Raw genomic sequence first — 22,804 nt, 5'->3', positions numbered from 1 at the left:
AAAAATCATACTTTTTTGTGCCCAAACGCTTTTGAAATGCTCAATCAAAGGCCTAAAAACACATGCAAATGATCAACTTTCACTCCATTATAGTTAAACTTAGCATGACTCTAATAATCAGTTGTGTTCTGTGGCTCCTGGTCAACTATAATTCAGACTCAACATTGCAGATCTTGTGATGTGGCTATTGCAGATGCGCACATTGCGACTTCGATGCTGACACGATATACTGAGCAGCCCTAATATATATATATATATATATATATATATATATATATATATATATATATATATATATATATATATATATATATATATCTTTATCAAAATGCCTGATGCTTTTTAATTTATTGTAAATAAAAACCTTTGATATTCCACACGGTTAAATCATCAGTAAAACCAAAACAAATCCAATATTCAACTCATCGCCCAGCCCTAAGTCATACCATGTGGGGTTAAACCTGATTAGATTCTTTGGTACGTCAATAGAATAATATTAAAATAAACTAAAACATAACAAATAAACAGGGTGCCGGGGAGGATTTGTTTAATTCACAGAATGAGAGTTAACTGGCGGTAAAGTTCTAGGTGAGGATCGTTCCCTTAGTGCCTGAGACAGGAGTGTGCATCCATCAGAGACGGCACATGCAGAGTTTCGTAGCCGCTCCCGATAGACGGGCATCTGCGAGCTGCTTTCAGGATGCTGGGAAATATCCCTGAGGCCTTGAGTTAGGAGCACGCAGGCCGAAACCACGCTCATGGCACCACCCAGGACGGCAGTCTGCACTCCTTTGCCATCAGGTGTTATGCTGGCGGCTTTACCCAGGAATTGCGGCTCTGTGGCGAATCCCACCAAAGCATGCACTGCCTGGATGAGCGGCCCACTAAAGAGGACGCATCGGTTCCGCGTCAGCTCGCTGGGACAGGCTTTGAGCTCGCGGACACAAGCTAACAAAGCTGTAGCACTTGTGCTCATGCACTTGACGCTAGCTTTAAACTGCTCCTTAGCAAACTTATCCTTTGATTTATCACTGGCCAGAGAAGAGGCGTCCGTGAGCATGGTGAGGTTCTTTAGGATGTTCTGCGAGACCTCCAGAAGAAGCGGAGGTGTTAGATCCCCCACTGCTGTGAGGCGCAGAATGTTGCATGTTTGCTCCACTTCATGCCGGCATCGAGTGACTTTATACCGATCCACCAGGCCCGAAACTGCAGCTTGAGACCCCTGGGATCTCCACAGCTGCTAAATAAGCAGCATGCGCTGAATACTCGGTTAGCGAGACCACCAAATCCCCCATCTCCACCAGCCGGTCGCCAACCTCCAGGAACTTCCCCATGTTGAGTTGGCTCTGAATGTCATGAACAATAATAGACAGCTCCTTAGTTCTGGCGATCACTGTGTCGCGGCATTTCTCGAAGGTCTCAGCTACAGGCTGGCCTTCAGCGTTCACCACCGGCCTGGTTTCGCTGGATAGCAGGAGCAGGTCAGCCACCAGCTGCATTTTGCTCTTGCATGCGTCGCAGATGGATAAAAGTCTTTTCCTTTGTTGCAAGCTGCCGCTAAGGATGTTGGTAGGAACCTCGCTATCTGATTTTCCCGAGCCACTACTAGCCATAGTAGTGTGGTCGCTCTAATGTTCAAAATAAAGATGGCAACACGCTCTTGTGTGGTAACATGTGCCTCATGTCATTTTCTTCAGTAAATATAAAGACTTCCACAGCTTCTCACGGAGTGAAACTGGCCTATAATGTCCTTCAGAAGAAAAATAAAGTCCATTAAGCTTGTTTGCGAAAACCAGAAACTTCACTCGATGCACTCGGAATAAGAGGGAAGTACTTCAGAAAAATATATATATATTTTTGTATGACAAAATTCAGGCTGATGATGAAAGATCTAATTAAATATCCCTTCAATCAATCAATCAATGAATCAATCAATCAATAAAATTAAAACTGAATTGCCTATTGTTTAAATAATCTGATATAGCTGTGCATAATGACCCCCTCAAAAAAATTCACAACTACCTCTGTCAAGGTAGGCTACAGTCTGTTCAGTTTCACAGGTTGTCAATGTTGCTCCAACAATGCAAAGAAACCAGAAACACACACACACACACTCTCTCTCTTTAAAAAATAAAAATAGGGGAAAAGGGGCTATTGCAGTGCCATGTACGAGAAGATGCCCTGATAAAGGCAAAGTGCAGGTTGACTTCCAGAATCGCTACGTTTCATTTCAGGTGTTCTTCGTGCCATGTAAATGACTTGCATTTAGATCCACGTCCAACAATGTGATTCTGCTGCTGCTGATAATGATGATGTATTGACCGTCTTGCTGACCCTCCGACCGAAGCGAGACGCGTGCGCGCCCCGCCGCCAACGGCACCATCATCCCGCGACAAATCCAAAACTCGTCAGACGTTCTAGAACGACTTCCAGCCGTTCCTTTTTCGAACACAATCCAAGTTCCGTGGGAAAACTCAGTTCCTTATGCATATCTATTGTACACACGCCCTTTCCAGCAGAAAAGCGACGGACATCCAGAGGCAGACAGTTTCGCTTTCGCCTGCCATTCCGTTAATGGAAGTTCTAATACAGTTTCCGAAATCGGTAACAAACTTGGTTAACCGTTGAAAGAGTCGCGCGTCGGTTGTGAGTCTCCCGCTACATCTTGCGTATCAGGAAGCGGCGGGAGGGTGTGGCTGAGTAGCCTGTTAGCTTCCCTCAAACTCTGCTACTTTCACACCCTCCGCAATCATCATTTCTGTCCACAAAGACAAAAGCACTCATTGTTTTGGTGTTCGCCAGCCGCTTAGCAGATTCGCTTATTTTTCTGCGGTAACGGCGCGTTCATTTCTCACCCAGTCATCATTTCCCGAGGCCCCGATGTGAGACTCAACTACCGGTCTGAGGGCAGAAAGTTACACCCAAAGAGGAATTCCAGAGACGTCCCTTGTGTTTCCCTTTTAGTTCGTTTTGTTCTCCTTGTTTCTGCTGTTTTGTCTCCAGTTTGCGCTTTCCTGTAGGTCCAACAGGTACTCTCGCGTGTGGGTATTTACTACTTTCACAATGTTCGCATTCAGAGCGGCATAGAGCTAGTAATTCTTTGTTTAACAGAAACGCCGGCCACAATATTCTGCAGTTATTTTCCCTAACATTTTATATATATATATATATATATATATATATATATATATATATATATATATATATATATATATATATATATATATATATATATATATATATATATATATATATATATGTGTGTAAAATGCTCAGGATATGTACACCCCTCACAATTCTAGCACATTATTAATAGGAAGCTATACAATATATTTGTGCATATACATTAGTTTAGTCAGTACTGAAGCCAAATCTGGAGTTTATCTAACAAAATAACTTACGATAATGGTCCAAAAACCAGTACAGCCAAATTTATGTTATTGAAAAAAATTATACAAATTTTAAAAAGAGGAAAAATCAAGAGAAGCAAAAAAAAAAAATTGAAACATTTTGTTAAAATTTTGTAGGTTGTCATTTTTTATTGCAATAATTTGCTTGAATTTAATTGTATTATCTTTCAATTTCTGAACATGTTCTGTGACAAAAATATTATTTTCATAAATTTATCTGTTTAATAAATCTGTTTTGTTTAAATGCACAAACATACATTGCCTATATTCACTGAGAAATGGATAAAAATATTAGTTTTCAAAATGGGGTGTTCTCAATTATTACTGTATACATATTGCGTTACGAGTTATATAAAACGTATATAAATAATATATATTATATATAACTCGTAATACAATAACTAAATGTTAAAATAAAAAAGCAATATATAAAACTTCTAAATAGTAAGCTACTATTTAAAGTGATTAGTAAACTGAATAGGCAAGGCAATAACATTCTATATTAGTAACAATTCCATATTAGAAACACTAAAATTCCTTAAATTCCATATTAGTAACACTAAAATAACACTGCTGCACCTATATGAATTAGGTGAAATGTTTAATAATATAATAATAATAGTATAATAATAATAATAATAGGCAGTTTATTCCGCTGTGGCAACCCCTGATAAATAAGGGACTATGGAAAATGAATGAATGAATAATAATAATAATAATAAAAGTTAAAAGTAATTTTAATTTAAGTTAATTTTATTTTCTGTTTATTCATTTTCATCATTTAGGTATTTATACAATGATGATAATAATATAAACACATTTACTACTACTACTGATGATAAGAATATAAATACATATAAATACACCCACATAAATTGTGAGATTGTAAAGAATATTTTAAATATTTTGCTCAATATTTACAAGAGCCTATAAATATTATTATTTATTTTGCTGTTTAGTTAGTGGTGGTTCATTCCGCTGTGGCAACTCCTGATAAATAAAAGCTGAAGGAAAATGAATGAAGGAATGTTTAGTTGGTATATCTAGCATTAAGTTAGTTAGCTAGCTACATAAATATATAATATATCTCTATGTAATATTGTTTTTTTTTTGTTTTGTTTTGTTTTTTTTTTACAATATTTACAATTTACAACTTTTTTTTGTATTTATCTTTATTTCAGTAGGTTTGGTCTTACATAGGCTTTTGAACTATTATAACAACAATAATACAGTTTGTTATTAAATGTTTATTTCATTAGCCTTTTTATTTTCTTTTGTTTAGTCGTTTATTGTGTAAGTATACACATTTGTGATATTTATAACGCCAATTCAAATAATAATAATAAAATCGCCCTACCGCACTCATAAAAAACCTCAATCAGACCACAAAACAGCTGATTCATCTTATGAAGGGAAATCGGATTCACCGCTGCAAACGCTATGACGTAAATGCACTAGAGTACTTTTCATTGGACAGCAAGGGGCATTGGGAGTTCAGAGAGCCAATCAGAAACAGCAGGGTGGGGCTGCAGTTCTGAAGACCCTTCCCTTTTGTATGGGATGGGCTTTCGTGGAGTTATAAAACTAGAGTCATGTTATATATATATATATATATATATATATATATATATATATATATATATATATATATATATATATATATATATATATATATATATGCACACACATACATACATATATGATTACATTTAAATATTAAGTCACGTACAAACATACCATATGCACACTATGTTTTGTCTGATATTAAATTCTACAACAGTGTATTTCTAAACTCACTCCACAACAACAACACATGTTCCTCATATTCACTTTGTTTTGTCTGATGCCTCATGAAATTCCAGCAGAGTAAAGCTACTGTATTACAGAGTGTTTGTGTGTAGTGTGTTGGATGTGAACTAGGGGCCGAGAGCTGTGTGTGTGAAAACACTGTGTGTCAGTTGTACAGCTGCGCAGGGCACTGTGCCATTGGGTGGGGTGTCCTGAGAGGAAGCTGCTCCGATTCTGTTGAATGAGCCTCACACTTCATATGCGGCCCATGCACAAAAACTGCAGAGAAAAAAATCCCAAAATAAGACATACTAGTTAGATTTTGATGCCTTTTAGTTTGTTATCCAGAGCGTTTAGCTGTAACAGTTTGTTTTATTTTATATATATATATATATATATATATATATATATATATATATATATATATATATATATATATATATATATATATATATATATATATATATATGAACATTATACATGCACTTTTGTTTAAATGCAAATAATTGATTTATGCATAAACAATAGTGTGACAGTGTTGTGTACACATTATGCGTGATCTTTTCATGTATATTCATTAATTCATTTTCATTCAGCTTAGTCCCTTTATTCATCAGGGGTCGCCACAGAAAGAACCGCCAACTTATCCAGCATATGTTTCACGCAGTTGATGCTCTTCCAGCTGCAACCCAGTACTGGGAAACACCCATACACACTCATTCACACACATACACTACGGCCAATTTAGTTTATTTAATTCACCTATGGCGCATGTGTTTGGACTGTGGGGGAGAACACGGGGAGAGCATGCAAACTCCACACAGAAATGCCAACTGGCTCAGTTGGGACTCGAGCCAGCAACCTTCTTGCTGTGAGGCGATAGTGCTAACCACTGAGCCACCATGACACCCCTTTTCATTTATAGACATACAAAATAAAATAGTAAAAAATATACTAAAATAAATTTAAAATGCACCCTTTTAAATAAAGATTTTGTTGAGAATAAAAAATCAAATAAAGCCTTTCGAATGTTACAAATTTATGTAAAGCCATAATTCAGTAGCAAAATTATGAAGTGTTTTTAATTCAATATATTTTTTCATAAATAATTTGCAGCTGTTTTTTAAAATACACTCAGGTAAAAAGTATATAAAAAATCAAATAAAGCCTTTCGAAGGTTACAAATTTATGTAAATCCATAATTCAGTAGCAAAACTATGAAGTTTTTTTTATTTAATATATTTTATCATAAATAATTTGCAGCTGTTTTTTAAAATACACTCAGGTAAAAAATGTATCAAAAAACACAAGTTGTAGCAGTTTTATTATTGAATAAATATAAAAATAAAGCATGAGCTTTTGTTTAAATGCAAAAATAGTTAAATTTTGCTTAAAAAACTGCATTAACTATTTTATGTAAACATTACGCATGTACTTTTCATGTGCAGACATACTAAATTAAATATATTTCAAAATAAATTTAAAATGCACCATTCAAAATAAAGGTTTTGGTGAGCTTAAAGCCTTTTAAAGGTTACAAATGTCTTATTTATGAAGCTATTTTTAATATTTTTTCACAATACATTTGTTATCGTTTATTACAAAATAAATACAGCCTTACCGAAGTAGTTACCATACCCCATTACCATATATATATAATATATATATATATATATATATATATATATATATATATATATATTATATATTTATATATATATTATATATATTTATATATTTATGCATAAATGGATGCAAAAAAATTTAATATTTTGTTAAATCTTAATTTGGTATGCAGAACATTTAGCTGTAATTTATTGAATTAATATGAAAATAATGCATGCACATTTTGGATGATGAAACCTGCAAAAACAACAATAAATAAATAAATACACGACTAAAAAATGATCAAAATATTCAGAAATTCATGCATAAATAAAAAATAAATAAATAAATAAATAAATAATGCCGTGGGCTGATAAATAATTAAATAAATTACATGAATGTTGGGGAAATAAAAGGCAACTAGAAACCATGTGATCAAATCGACACACCCTCTTCCTGAGACGAGCTGACGGATTTCATCCAATCAGCGAGCTCCAGGTTTAAACATGGCGTCTCCCGTCGGGTGCAGGGCTCTATCAGTATTGTTTTTACTCGTATTATTCATAACAGTTCATTGCACAGACACTAAACCCAAGAAGAAGAAGGACATACGGGATTATAATGACGCGGATATGGCCAGACTGCTGGAGGAGTGGGAGGTAAGAGCCAATTTACCTTCACAGCTGCAGTCATTCGGTCATGTGCCTCAGAAATACCACAGTAACTACTGGAATACCATCGTTGCTACTAAAAAAAACTATATAGAGGTAAAGTTGGTTTTATATTAGGATATTCAGACTTTCTCCTTAATAATATAAGTTCAGTAAAGTAATCTTTGCAAGTTCTAAATAGGGAAATCATATAAGCAGCCAATGACTATCAAAGTACAACATTGTTCACAGTGAATTAGATAGTGTTAATGTTGTTTAGAAGTCATACTTGCATGCTAATTCCGATCGAATATTCAAAGTAACATGGTAAACAATGTAGAGACTGCTAAATGAACGAATGTGCGAATATAAAACCAACTTTAGCTCTATAAAAACCACAGCAATGTTATACGAATATCTTTCAGACTAGCCTTTTAAAGGTTTCTAGTGTATTTCTGACCCTTCATTTGCAGTAATAACAATACAAAATGAAGTATAACTTTGTTGTGGTAATAATAAGAAAACCCGACACTTCATTTGTATTAATAACAATAATAAACTGAGGTAAGGTTGGCTTTATTCACACATTCGTTCAGTGATAACTCGTGACATCCTCCCTAACGTATAGTGTTTACCATTGTACTTTGAATATTCGGTCTGAAATTGGATTTAAGTATGACTTCAAAACAACATTAGCACTATTTATTTGACTGTGAACAATGTTGTGCTTTGATAGTCATTGGCTGCTAATATGATTTTACAATTTAGAGTTTGCAAATAATATTTTTCTGACATTATTTAGGATAAAGTCAGAATGTGTGAATATAAAACCAACTTTACCTCAATCAGTAACTGCTGAAATACCATTACTGCTACTGCAAAACCACAGTAAATGAATATCCTCCAGACTAGATTTCATAAACGTTTAGTATTCTACTTTTTTCTATTGCTGTGTGATGTTGATGTCAACTCGACACTTTATTTGTAGTAATACACACACACACTATAATTAATGGAGAGCAAATTCAGTTGGTAAATTATAAATATTTGGGATGGGATGTTGGACAATAAACTAAAGTGGGATCTACAGACTGACTGTGTAAGGAAAAAAACTTCAACAAAGAATGTACTTCTTAAAGAAACTATTGTCTTTTAATGTTGACAACACATTGTTGATCATCTTTTAGAGTGCTTTTATTGAAAGTATTGCAACATATTGTGTGATCTGTTGGTATGGAAATGCTTCTGAGACCCAGAAAAGGTCAATGGTGGTAACAACAGCCAGTAAGTTGTTGGGAATAAAACTAAAGCATTGATAGTATATACAAAGAACGAGTACTAAATAAGGTCAGAGACATCCTTTTATCATACACCTTTCAATTGTTACTATCAGGTCATCTGTATTGCGTTCCCATATGTGTAAGAAACAGGACAGAATTATCATTTATACCACAATCAATTCAGTTTTTCATTTCCTCCTCCCTCGGTTAATGGCTAGTAGACTGAATATTTATTTAGAGTATGGGTACCATATAAAAAAAATAAAAAAAAAAGAATCTCTCTCTGTCTATATTTTTATATATATATATATATATATATATATATATATATATATATATATATATATATATATATACATATACATATACATACATACATACATACATACATACAGACACACAGACACACATACATACATACAGACACACACACATACACACATACATGAGCAATTCCAGCGTTATGGATGTGACATTTGCAGTAAAAATTCAAAACATAAATTCACAGATAAAGTATAAGTTAACATTATATTGAAATATCTGTTTATATTTTCCAAAACGACTAACCACAGAGATAAGGGATCAGAAAAATATCAATCTGTAAACAACTTTTAGGCTTTAAATGGGGGAAATAAGCATGCTTTTTGGATGTGACCCCAAAAAGTCTGCGAGTTTACATAATAAGATATACTTTGTAGAAATTCTCTGAATTAAACTGCACAACCCAAAAGAAACAATGCTAATCTAAAAAATAAAAGTTGACTCTCTATAGAACCAACATGATTGATTTATTTTATTTGACATTTTTGCATTTATGAGGAAAAAGCTTTTGTTATGGATGTGACAGATGTGAAATTGCCACTTGTGAGATTTTGGTAAATCCCATATAATAGTTTGAAAACATTGATAGAGACATTTTTTAGTCTTTTTACAGTAGCATAAAATACAAGCCTACACAAAAAACATAGAAAGAGTATTAATATTTAGGTGAAAACTTTCAAGGTTGACATTTGCATGGAATTGTATACATACATACATACATACATACATAGTTGAAGTCAGAATTGTTAGACCCCCTTTGAATTTGTTTTTCTTTTTTAATGATGTTTAACAGAGCAAGACATTTTTCACAGTATGTCTGATAATATTTTTTCTTCTATTCTGCTATATTGATTGTGATATGAATATAATTATGTCACCAGATGACTTTAATAACTCAACTTGGAACTCATAATTTTATATAAGTTATGTTCATTTCATGGGCATATTCAAATATAAGCAAATAAAACGGCACAGTCTTCATTGTATAAAAGTTAAATTGCTATAATTTCTTGTACACAAATTGTTTAAATCCACTTGAAGTCTTGCAGTCATCGGCCTTAAAACAATCAAAACAATCACTCCTTCACTCTATTATTAAACTGAGCTTGACAGTAAATTGTCAGTAAATTATGAGGGCAAAAAAATTAAATAATAAAATAATCGTTCATTAATCGTAACAGAGTTAAAATGTTCAATAAATCAAGATTTTGATTTTAGGCCAAATCGCCCAGCCCTACTATTGTGAACGATCACATTGCGATATCGCTATGCTGAAATGATATATTGTGCAGCCCTACTCCCTATATTGTTTACCATGGTACTTTGAATATTCAGTTTGAAATAAGATGTAAATATGACTTCAAAACAACATTAGCACTATTTATTTAACAATGTTGTACTTTGATAGTCATTGGCTGCTAATTTCCCTCTTTAGAATTTGCAAATAATACTTTTATGAATTTATATTAATGAGAAAGTCCCAAAGTGTGTTTATAAAACCAACTTAATTACTCAATTCATGATTTTCACTCTTTTTTACCAAGAAATAGTAAACGTATATCTATCACAGTGATGTTTTTTTTTGTTATTGCTGAAAATTGTTTTTTTTTTTTAGTGTAGGTGCAAGATTTCTGATTTAAAATAATTTAAATGTGTAAATTTTGTTTTGAATAGTTTCATTTTACATTCTTTTGTAAATATACTGAATAAATTAAATAAAAAAGAGTATTTCAGATAGATTTGTTGATGGAAACAGCTAAACAATGTTATAGCAGGAAATCTTTTTTTTGCAGATTTACTAATTTTATAGGGACACTCCCTGAGTCAAAGGTTACTTTCAAACATGGTTTACAGAAGAAATACACCAGACAGTGTCACATGCATTTATAAAGTGCTCAGTTGTAATAAGATGATTTAAAGGTGAATCTGTTTAAAAATTACTTAGGTTTTTCATTATAAGCATAAGCGTATAATTACAAAAAAAAAAAAAAAGATGAATGTATAAATTTGGGTAATTTAGATTGAAAAGCAACACAAGTTGACCAAAGTGCTTCACAATTACATACTGTGTACCCCACCCAAACAAATTTTGGATCAAACCTTGAGTTTAGGGCTGCATAGTATATTGTTTCAACATCGATATCGCAATGTGCGCATCTACAATAGTCCCAACGCAAGATCTGCAATGTTGAATTACAGTTGACCAGGAGCCACATGACAGATGTGATTGAGTTAATTATTTATATGTTTTTAGTCTTGTTTATAGTTCCATTATCTACATTTCAAAGTGAAAATAAGATTATTTTAATTACCCCATTGGCTAATAATTTAGCTTTTTTTTTTTAAGGAAAAACTATCAATAATAAACTGAATAAACTGATCTTAATCCACAAGGGTTTCTTTGGTTTTGACAACCTGAAAGGGTTTCCTGGGTGGCATGGAAGCTTCTTCAATGCCAACTATGATGTTCAGAGGTAAGAGTAAAAAACACACAGAAAGCAGAGGGGTATTGCACTAATACAGAGTTTAAAAAGCCAGGATAGCAGAAAAAGTGTGGCTTGACCTAGTTCAATCAGCACATGCTGGCTTAGTCTGTTGCACATTAGCTGATCCAGGATAAGTCCTGCTTTTTCAAGCCTGGTATAGATAAGAATTAGTCTTGTCATGATAGTGTAATTTTGTTACTAATCGGTACTGGAATTTTATAAATGTCCATTTCCCGCTAACATTTGAGCGCTGTTGAGTGCGTTTTTAAACACTGCTGATTTGCTATTGTGTTCACATGCTTAACAGAAATGAAGAGTTCAGGTACAAAACCCTCTAAAGCCTCTAAGACCTCATTTTTTGTAAATGAGCATTTTCTATCAGGCTCCTGTGATTGGGTTCAGAAATTAAATTTTATATGTAATAAAAAGGTTATTAGCCAGTAAATAAAATATCTTTTTCATAAATGTCACATTAGACACTTCTGTTTTTTAACCAGGTACATTTTGTTTTGCGTCAAAACCAGCTAAATCCACTTGTGCTTTTTTATGCAAAACCTTCTAAATCCACCTATTGAGACCAGACAGTGTAATTAGTTGAAAATTACTAAAGATGCAAATAGAGATTATTTTACCAAACATAAAACACTTTACACAAACCACCTGAAATTAAAAATACATCTGTCAAGTTGGTGGTTTATTTCGCTGTGGTAACCCCTGATAAACCAGGGACTAAGCAGAAGGAAAATGAACGAATGAAATCTGTCAAGTGCATTAATCAATAACAATAAAATTGACATTATTTAAATCTTAACAATCTGTTGTCATTTCTGATATTTGGGATTTGGATTTAATGCAAGTAGAGCAATGTAAACAAGCTTGTTAGATTCAAATAATGTAGTGTAAAAACATTGTGAAACATCAATATCTGTGCTTTTTCCATTACTAAAAACAATAATATAATTTATTGAAGTAATATAAATAATGTATATTTTTATGCATTATACTTATCTTTTGAAACCTAGCTTGCATTAGCAAATAAAACACAAGGTAAGGGCTAATGTGCAAAAAAGAGGATGTCTCTCAGAAGCTGTCATTTATTCATCCTCACTATACTCAAGATCTTAGTCTCTTTTTCATCTCGTTTATCCTCATAGCATCCATGCGGGATAAAAGAAAGGCATCTTAACTTCGTCTTTCGTGAAATGGAGTTGTCATTTAATGTATAGTAAATCGGACTCATTCAAAGTAGCGTCGCTGCGCAAAAACACGTTATGAATGCATGCTACACTTCCGACTGTACAGTGTGTTTTCTGTTTGTTATAATGCACAGAGTTTTGAGGTAAGGGGCATTTTCATTTGCCATTTACTGACAGTCGGACAGGCTCATGCAGCTTATCAAACTTCATCTTTTAAAATCGAAACTAAAAGAGGAATAAGCCGGCGTATCAGCCCGCTGCTACATTGAAAACATTATTCGATTCGCGCCTTCTGATTGGTTCTCAGCATATAGCGGCTTTTGCAAACAAACTGTTATTTTTGAATGCGCTGACGCTGCGATTTAGATGATTTCAAACAAAGCTATTTGTTGATTGCCTACTATGTGCCTAAAGCATTCACTCAATGAAAATGGCGTTTAGCGGCTTTTGCATCTGAACTCTTCAAATGTAAAACGTTTTAAAACCTCGAAGATCAGCTGGTCTGTTTATAAACTGACATACGAGCAATCCGCCGATGAACTGACTGATCTTCGTGGCATTAAAACACTCCATTGTCACTGTATCTGTGTTTGCACTGCGTGAACTGCGGTGAGCTGATGATCATCACAGCCGATCACAATCATTTACTCTGCAAGTAAACTTACTCTGCAAGCCGGAGTTTGTTCAGCTGGTTTTGTGCAACAGGCCTCAGATGATTTTTCTAGCAGTGGCGTCAATGAAACATCAGCGTTTCTCATCAGCATCTTCTGATTTATTACAGAAAGATGACGACATTGAGGAGGGAGACTTGCCCGAGCACAAAAGGTCTCCTCCACCAATCGACTTCTCGAAAATTGATGCCTCCAAACCAGAAGAACTCTTAAAGATGTCCAAGAAAGGAAAGACCCTGATGGTGTTTGCCTCAGTGTCAGGAAACCCCACAGAGAAGGAGACTGAGGAGATCACGGGCCTGTGGCAGGGAAGCCTCTTCAACGCCAACTATGATGTTCAGAGGTAACAGCTACAACAACACACACAACGCAGGAAGGTGTTGTACAAATATAGAGTTAAGAAAGCCAGGATGACAGAAAAAGTGTGGCTTGACCTAGTTTAATCAGCACGTGCTGGCTTAGTCTGTTGCACATTAGCTGATCCAGGATAAGAAAGTGCTGCTTTGTCAAGCCTGGTATAGATAGCGAAGATTAGTCTTGTCACGTTCATTTCCCACTATTATTTAAGCACTGCTGAGCACATTCTTAAACAGCGCTGATTTGCCTTTGTGTTCAACCGTGGTAACTTAGTCTGTGAACCTAACCTGATCAGGAGCAGGTTTTATTCTCTAAACTCTGAGTTTCTGTCGGTCTCCTCCCCTTTTTTTAAAAAAAACAAAATGGAACGTTTCCAGCCACCTATTTTAATGCTCACTCATTTTGAATGTGCGCATAGAAAACGATTGATGGAAACGCCATGATGCACATAACTTTTGAAAATACGCATAAAAAACAGGCGCATAACTGAGAAGGATAAACTTTTATTCGATAAAAAGATGCGCCTAAACTACGATGTAAACACTTTTACTGAACAAATTCCAGTATGTGCATTAAAAATGATTTGTTATAAGAGATGATGATGAAAAATGTGTGTGTAATGGACAAATCAGCAGCCTGAGCACACTGCAACACATCTTAAATGTTGTTTTGGTCATTCTAAAACGCCTTAACGGTTTCAGTATTAATGTTATTATATTATTAATGACCTCCAGGGCGTCTGCAACATGTCAGGAGCGTCTGTTCTCCGCGCCTCGTGGCTTCAAACGCCACCACGTGTTCATTGTGTGTCAGCATTGTCTTCTGAGGCGCAAGTACATTTATTAAATGTAGAAAAAAGATTACCGCAGTAAATTCTGTTTCTACTGTTGATATTTGGTGCCCGTTTAATAATGAAGTGACGATTTTGTTCTTTGATTCATTGGACGGAAACACTTTATTCGTATCTTTAATGCGTTATTCCAGTTTTGCACATAATTTTAATTACTATTTTTGGATGGAAACATAGCTATTTTCTACATTTCAGTCACACAAAGAACAAAGTCATGTACGAGAATGGCTTGTCCTTTTTTTAATGAATAATTAGCTTAAAGTCACTGACCTTCGACAGGGACATGTACTGTAACTAGATTAATGGGATTATTATTCTTTCTGAAAACTATTGTTTAGTTCTGCTTACATTCTAAATGTCAAATCAACCTCTACACTTGATCAATAAAAAAGGCAGACACACAAGTGCACTTTGAAGTCTATTAAAACTGATCAACGTGTGTAAAAGTGGGAATGTATGTCAATTTTTTTAAACGTCACACAACATTACTTATTTTATTATAATTAAATATTTAAATACTTTAAATGTAAAATTACACATTAACTTGAGCAGCTATGTTTTCCCACGCTAGCTGTTTCTGTTTCACTGATGCAGTGGTGTTGCTTTTTTAAATATGTGCTCATATTTGCTATAACTTTGCATGAGCACATCAAGTTCAGCTGGAGAAAGAAATGCTGATCTCTTTGTTTCAGATGTTGCCATGGTCACTCGTAATATCTGTGCTCCATTGATAATGCCTTTTTATAGTTGCACTGTGCGCGCTTAACTCTGAGTTGGTCTACTCAAAGTTGATTGACCTAACTCAGATTGGCTGTTCTGAAACCGAAAACTCTTGAGTTTTTAATCTCTTGGTAAATCAACTCAGAGTTGGTTGAACCTCCTTACTGAAACAGGCCCATGGTAAAACAACAACAATAATAATAATAATTTCAATAGGCATATGTGTTGGTCTATTGTTGGTTAAAATGCTAAATTTTGTACAGTCATTATGGTGGACTTGAACACACTTTCAAAATGTCCTGTTTGTTAATTCCCAGTAAAATGATGACATCAGAATATAACTCTTCATTATTATAAAGTTGATTTATTATGTTTAAGACATGTGCTTGTCATCTGTCATTGACAGCATTATTAGACTGTTTGTTTTCACTGGTAAAATCAGACATTTGTCATTATCAGATCTTGCATTATATTCAACATTATATACGCTAGTTATATAACATTATAGTTATAATGTTTACACAGTAAACATTTATTTTCATGCGGAACACCTTGTTGACATTCTATCAAAGGGAGAATGTCAATCAAAGTGTTTCTACAAGTGTTTTTAATCTAAAAGGATCTTATGAAATGGTGTTGAGTCACTATTGACCATTGTCATGTAAACAGGGATGTAAACAAAAACAGTGGTCCCAACGTATTTCCTGGTTTACATTTTTATTTTCTATAACTTCCAAGAATCCAGAAAGAGCCACGTATTGATAAATACTGTTATGATAGCTGTTTGAACATTGAGTTATGATTGAATTGCCTCTTGTTGCAGTTATGAAATAGTTTGATAACAAGCAGGAAATGTTTATGGGCCAATAACATCACCACATGGAAATGATCTATAGTTATCATTTGTGTTCTTCTCATTTAGGTTTGTGGTGGGCTCTAACCGTGTGATCTTCATGCTGCGTGACGGCAGTTACGCCTGGGAGATTAAGGACTTTCTGGTGTCCCAGGACCGCTGCGAGGACGTGACCGTGGAAGGACAGGTGTTCCCTGGCAAAAATGCCAAGAAAGATGCCAAGGGGAAAGAGCAAAACGAGACCAAGAAGAAAGGTGACAAGAAAGCAGCCAACCGAGCGAACAAAGGCAAGCAGGAACTTTGATACACTGGTGGTGTTAATGGGACTGAAGGAGCGTTTCTCCAGCAGGTGTTACCAGCGTACTTTGATGCACAGGTTACGAAAGCAAATCAGCCGTTCAGTTACAGTAGCTAACTTTATTATGTTTTCCACAGTCTGTATCAAAGAATAAATCACTTTTATAATTACGTCATGCATTGTATTGATTGTTTTGTAATACTTTTACAGTACGGTTGTGCAATAAGTTAACATGAATGAATAATAAACATTGGGTCTCATTCACTAATAATTGCATATGTTTTTCGACCCACAACCCACAGTTCAGAACGCATGTGACCCGTGGATTAATAACTTTCTTTGAACTTAAAGGTTAATCCAGCATTTATAACAATCGCAGAGAGATCGCCTCCCGCGTCATTTAAATCACGTGTATGAAAGCATTTTGGATTCCCTGTAAAATATAATGATGATGGAAAAAGGTTGTGGTGGGACCTAAATGCTTTCTTAGGTTATTAATTAAAGGTGTGTTTTGTCACTGTTTGCTTAGTCTGCATTAATTCATTTAGTGTAGAGTTACACAATTAAACATTAAAAGATTGTGATCTCGATTCAAACCCGCGCAACTCTCGTGGGGGGGGCGCGAGTAGGCCACAGGATGGGAGGAAAAAATTGAAAAAATAAAAAATAAATGATTCATCGGATCTAATCTCGCTGCTAATATAGACCAAAACGGTCATTATTTCATCAAAAATATATAATATATATTTTTTAAAAGTTAATATAATATATAAAATATACCATGATTTGACTGACATGAAAAGTGACCAATCACAGTCACCCTTTCTAGTTTTGCGTTAAAAGTAAGGGCGGGACAAAGGCCTTTCTGTGAGATATATTTAACTATATTATATATTCTGGACTCTGCCTCGAGTGAGTGCACCTCATCTGATGTCAGGTAATTAAAACAGTTGTCATGCCACCTTTCTATAAACCGAAGCTTAAAACAGTTGCCTCGCCTCCGAGCTCCTCTGATTGGTCCACTGGTTCTGGAAAGCACTTCAAAAGACATGTGTGTAACTGCTACATGCATCCGTCCAGAGCATTTTTACATTAAAAAATAGAAAAGTAGCATGTTGGAGAAAAAAATGTATTGTGTGTGAACAGCCCCTTAGAGCATGCGCTCACAATGTCTTCAAGCTGAACCAAGTGTGCCATGTCTCCAAACATAAGGTGGGACACTATCTTATATAAACTATGATTATTAAGAGATCAGTTAGCTGTTTTTTTTTTTACCTCTACATATTTGATACATAAATAAATAAATAATTAAATAAATATATATATATATATATATATATATATATATATATATATATTATACAGTTGAAATCAGAATTATTAGCCCCTCCGTTTATTTTGTCCCCAATTTCTGTTTAACGCAGGGATTTTTTTTTCAACACATTTCTTATCACAATAGTTTTAATAACTCATTTCTAATTACTGATTTATTTTATCTTTGCCATGATGACAGTAAATATCATTTGACTAGATATTTTTCAGGACACTTCTATACAGCTTAAAGTGACATTTAAAGGCTTAACTAGGTTAATTAGGTTAACTAGGCAGGTTAGGGTAATTAGACAAGTAATTGTATAATGATGGTTTGTTTTGTAGACTATAGAAAAAATATAATAAAAATATAATAAATATTATTTATATAATAAATATAATAAAAATATAATTTTGACCTTAAAATGGTTCATAAAAAAATTAAAACTGCTTTTATTCTAGCCGAAATAAAACAAATAAGACTTTCTCTAGAAGAAAAAATATTATCAGACATACTGTGAACAATTACCTTTCTCTGTTAAACATAATTTGCGAAATATAAAATAAAAATTAAAGGGGGTCTAATAATTCTGACTTCACCTGTGTGTATATATAACATGTAACGTTCTTTTATACATGCTTGGAAGGCCCTGGGTGTTCATGATTATTGCGTTAGTGTGCTATTGACCTTATTGGCGTACGAGTGGGCGCAGCCATCAGAATCGGTGTGGTTCGAGACTTCTGGTGTCATTAATTTTCATTGATTTTTAAGGCGTTAATAAGAATTCAGTCAATTCAAATGTAAAACCCATATTTTTTTCATAAAGTATAACCCAAATATTATTATTATTATTATTATTATTATTATTATTATTATTATTATTAATAATAATAATAATAATAATAACAACAGCCCTATGTTCCATGGGGCGGGCGTTGCGTTGCAAAACCGCCCAAATTTTCACTACCCGCCTATTGCCTTTTTTACGCGCAAAAATAAATTAAAAACACTGGGTGAAGAGGCCTTTGTGTGATGTTACTGGCAAAATATTGCACAGCTATCAGATTCAACAACCAGACAGAACTGTTGTATAAAATAAATTAATAATAATTAATTATATATATATATATATATATATATATATATATATATATATATATATATATATATATATATATATATATATATATATATATATATATATATATATATATATATATATATATATATTGTATATATCCATGTCTTTTATTTATCAGTTTGACTGAATTAGCTGTCCATTTTCTTACATGTTCTATTGTATGACACTGAGAACTAATGTAATACCTTTTTTATTTTTTTATATTTTTTAAATTATGTTTTCTTTTTAATCTGCCACCTTATTTTTCTCATTTGTTTATATGATCTTATAGCAATATAAAAAGCCAACATTTACTGTGTTTGTGTTTTAATTTACCAAATATAGGGTATGTGCCGAGCTAGTGTTTTTCCCATACTGATAAACTTCCGGTGACCTGTTATTGTGAATTTTTTTCCATTTTATACGATTCCTTTTACAGCATCGATGTTGTAATGTAATTAAAATACAATCAGTTAAATAAACTTTGGCATTCATTTAGTTGCTCAAGCGTAAAATGAGACAAAAAGCCGGTTACTTGCACGCGCCCGTCAGAATCGGCAGGCTAGCGCAGAAGCTCCATTAAATATAATGGGGTAAAATAAATGCTCATATTATAAAGACATGGTGGGGCAAATGTAATTTAATGCAGTGCTTCTTGTACAATCCGAGACCCACTTTATATCGGATATCACTCAGCCATTGGAGATAGCTGATTTTAAAGAAAACAGACCTTAAACGCGCCGATTTTTGCATTGGCATACAGTTGACCTGAAGCGCTTAACCCTACTGGCAAATTAAAAGTCCTATTAGCATGCTTCGGCATATACCCCATTCTATTATTAATTCAGTCAAATCCATTTTTCCCCCAAATATTTCTCTTCAAATCTTTTTATTTCCTTTTTAACTTTGTAAAACTGTATTAAGGAAATGGTAGTCAATACAAAAGTAAAACCATGCTTAAGTTTTATAAAGTAGGCTACAATCCAGATATAGTAGGCTAATTATTATTATTATTATTATTATTATTATTATTATTATTATTATATTTCGGATACCATACTGTCTTTAAAACACTAGCTATTAGGCTAGCTTCCAGTTCGCGGCCCTCAGTCTAGACAAAACATTTCTTGTTCATCATTCATTGTTATTTCTGTTGACATTTTCTTTGTGCAACCGCTAGTACAACTCGACTCGAAAATAATCTGATTTATCTGAGCTGAAGGTTTACATAAACAGCTTGCAGAAGGATGCTGAAGTGCGTTTGTAACAAATGTGTCAGAAACGAACTGATCTGGAATCAGTCAAACAGCCTCTGGCACTGCGAAATGAATGCAGTCATTGCCCCAGTTTGAGAGAGAGCAGCATTAGCCGCTAATGGAGTAATCGATCATCCTTTCCCGCCGAAAAACACCCGATACCAACATACCAGACAAAAAGGCGGGTATACGGTGCGCTTTTCGACACTTTTACCGAATGATAAATGTGCTCTAATTCAACTGAAAATTATTATTTTATTCTTTTTTGCAAGCAGTTGTATTTCATCATCCTACATTGACACATTCGTCAAAGAGCTGACGGTGTTTTTGGAGTGAAGCCTGAAAGCTGAGGTAAAATGTTTCTGCGTGTTTCAAATCAACACTTACTCGTAAGGACACTTTTTGAAAAGGAACGATGGCAAGCCGTTTTGACATTTAATTTATAACCCGTACAAATCTATTTTGATGTTAGAACTTATTTTTTAGATGCTAGTATTTTTTCCATTAAGTGCTTCTTAGATAATAGTGCTTATTCTTTGCACGCTAGTGCTTATTGATTAGATAATAGTGCTTATTCTTTACACACTAGTGCTTATTGATTAGATAATAGTGCTTATTCTTTACACACTAGTGCTTATTGGTTAGATAATAGTGCTTATTCTTTACACACTAGTGCTTATTGATTAGATAATAGTGCCTATTCTTTACTCACTAGTGCTTATTGATTAGATAATAGTGCTTATTCTTTACACACTAGTGCTTATTGGTTAGATAATAGTGCTTATTCTTTACACACTAGTGCTTATTGATTAGATCATAATGCTTATTCTTTACACACTAGTGCTTATTGATTAGATAAAAATGCTTATTCTTTACACGCTAGTGCTTATTGATTAGATAATAGTGCTTATTCTTTGCACGCTAGTGCTTATTGATTAGATAATAGTGCTTATTCTTTACACACTAGTGCTTATTGATTAGATAATAATGCTTATGAACATTTTCATTCATTCATTCATTCATTTTCTTTTCGGCTTAGTCCCTTTATTAATCTGGGGTCGCCACAGCGAAATGAACCGCCAACTTATCCAGTATTTGTTTTATGCAGCGGATGCCCTTCTATCTGCAACCCATCACTGGGAAACACATACACACTTATTCACACACACACTACAGACAATTTAGCTTACCCAAATTACCTGTACTGCATGTCTTTAAACTGTGGGGGAAACCGGAGCACTCGGAGGAAACCGACGCGAACTACCTACTGCGCCACTGCGTCGCCTGAACGTTTTCATATTAGGAAATAATATTACTGTAATTAATTAAAAAAACTGAATAAATATAGATTTATACACATTTATACTAGTAAATAAACAGAATTAATGATGGGCTAAAAATCTGTGGAATTCTGCAGAATTCTGCCCGCGCAGATTCCGTGTGGGCCTAGATATTAGTACTTATTAAATAGAAACTAGTTCTTATTAGTTACTAGAACTTATTTTAATAGAAACTATTCTGTTGTTTTTTTCCATTGATTTCTATGGGGATCTGTCATCTCTATAGAAAGGAATAGGGATCCCACTCCTAAACATCCCAATATTGAATCATATACTTCAGTAAACATTAGAAAATGCATTTATTAATCTGTGTTTATTTCAATATTAACAAATAGACAACCTTTGTTTTAAGTAATTTTTATACGTATTTATACTTGTTTTTTAATGACTTATTCATACTTATTGTATACATATTTAACAAATTACTGTACTATTTAATTTAAACACGTATTATTAATATTTAATAGACCTGAGCTATGAACTACAAGTTAAAAAAATAGTTTTTTTACAGTGGTGTGAAAAAGTTTTTGCCCAGACCCCCCCCCCTTTTTTTTTTCTTTTTTTTTTTGCATGTAGGTCACACTTTAATGTTTCAGATCATCAAACTAATTAAAATATTATACAAAGATAACACAACACATCATGCAGTTTATAAATGAAGGTTTTTATTGTAAAGGGAAAACGAAATACAAAACTATATACCCCTGTGTGTTAAAGTATTTGCCCCTTAAACCTAATAATTGGTGTTGGCACCCTTAGCAGCAACAACTGTATTCAAGCATTTTCCATAACTTGCATTGAGTCTGTTACAGCGTTTTGGAGGACTTTTGAGCCTCTCATCGTTGCAGAATTGTTGTAATTCAGCCACTTTATTTTTTCCGTTTTCTATAAAACCAAAACAGAAATGAAGAGTGTGTGACGTCATTAGCATGCACAAACTCTCCGTCTCACTAGTTAAAATTGCTTATTTCTCTGGATTTAAACAATTTTTAAAGCATCTGGCATAAAGTACATACATCAACAAAATTTACAACACCGTTCTAGTGGTTTTTGGACATTTAAATGGAAAAAAAACCCGTACATTTTGTGCCTTTAATAAAGTGTGTATATATATATATATATATATATATATATATATATATATATATATATATATATATATATATATATATATATATATATATAGTCACAATAATCAAACATCTTGAAAGAACATCCGATTTCCATGACGTTATCATTGTTCACTTTTTTTTTCATTGACATCTAACAGTTTTTATCATCATCATCATCT

The 22,804-nt window shown here is 33.7% G+C and overlaps 2 protein-coding genes across 2 annotated transcripts; one reads left to right on the top strand and one right to left on the bottom strand.

Annotated features, from left to right (window-relative positions):
• Positions 1-324: 324 nt before the first annotated feature.
• Positions 325-1,917, bottom strand: tlnrd1 (talin rod domain containing 1). The gene is given in 2 exon segments (XM_056461020.1): positions 325-1,222; positions 1,224-1,917. Coding segments are annotated over 2 exon segments (1,065 nt in total). The 5' UTR covers positions 1,614-1,917; the 3' UTR covers positions 325-547.
• A 5,363-nt stretch (positions 1,918-7,280) lies between these two features.
• Positions 7,281-16,655, top strand: mesd (mesoderm development LRP chaperone). Its single transcript, XM_056462688.1, has 3 exons — positions 7,281-7,462; positions 13,518-13,750; positions 16,257-16,655. Exons 1-3 carry the CDS (start codon positions 7,310-7,312, stop codon positions 16,489-16,491), a joined length of 621 nt encoding a protein of 206 aa, XP_056318663.1. The 5' UTR covers positions 7,281-7,309; the 3' UTR covers positions 16,492-16,655.
• Positions 16,656-22,804: the final 6,149 nt, after the last annotated feature.

This window comes from Danio aesculapii, chromosome 7, assembly GCF_903798145.1.
Source record: "Danio aesculapii chromosome 7, fDanAes4.1, whole genome shotgun sequence".
In the NCBI taxonomy this organism is placed as follows: domain Eukaryota; kingdom Metazoa; phylum Chordata; class Actinopteri; order Cypriniformes; family Danionidae; genus Danio; species Danio aesculapii.
The sequence above is the reverse complement of the archived record's forward strand: the minus strand, read 5'-3'. Positions and strand labels throughout refer to the sequence as shown.

Coding starts and splice junctions, on each gene's coding strand:
- mesd (XM_056462688.1), top strand. CDS start 7,310: ATGGCGTCTCCCGTCGGGTGCAGGGCTCTATCAGTATTGTTTTTACTC. Junction 7,463..13,517: donor GACTGCTGGAGGAGTGGGAG/GTAAGAGCCAAT, acceptor GATTTATTACAG/AAAGATGACGACATTGAGGA. Junction 13,751..16,256: donor GCCAACTATGATGTTCAGAG/GTAACAGCTACA, acceptor CTTCTCATTTAG/GTTTGTGGTGGGCTCTAACC.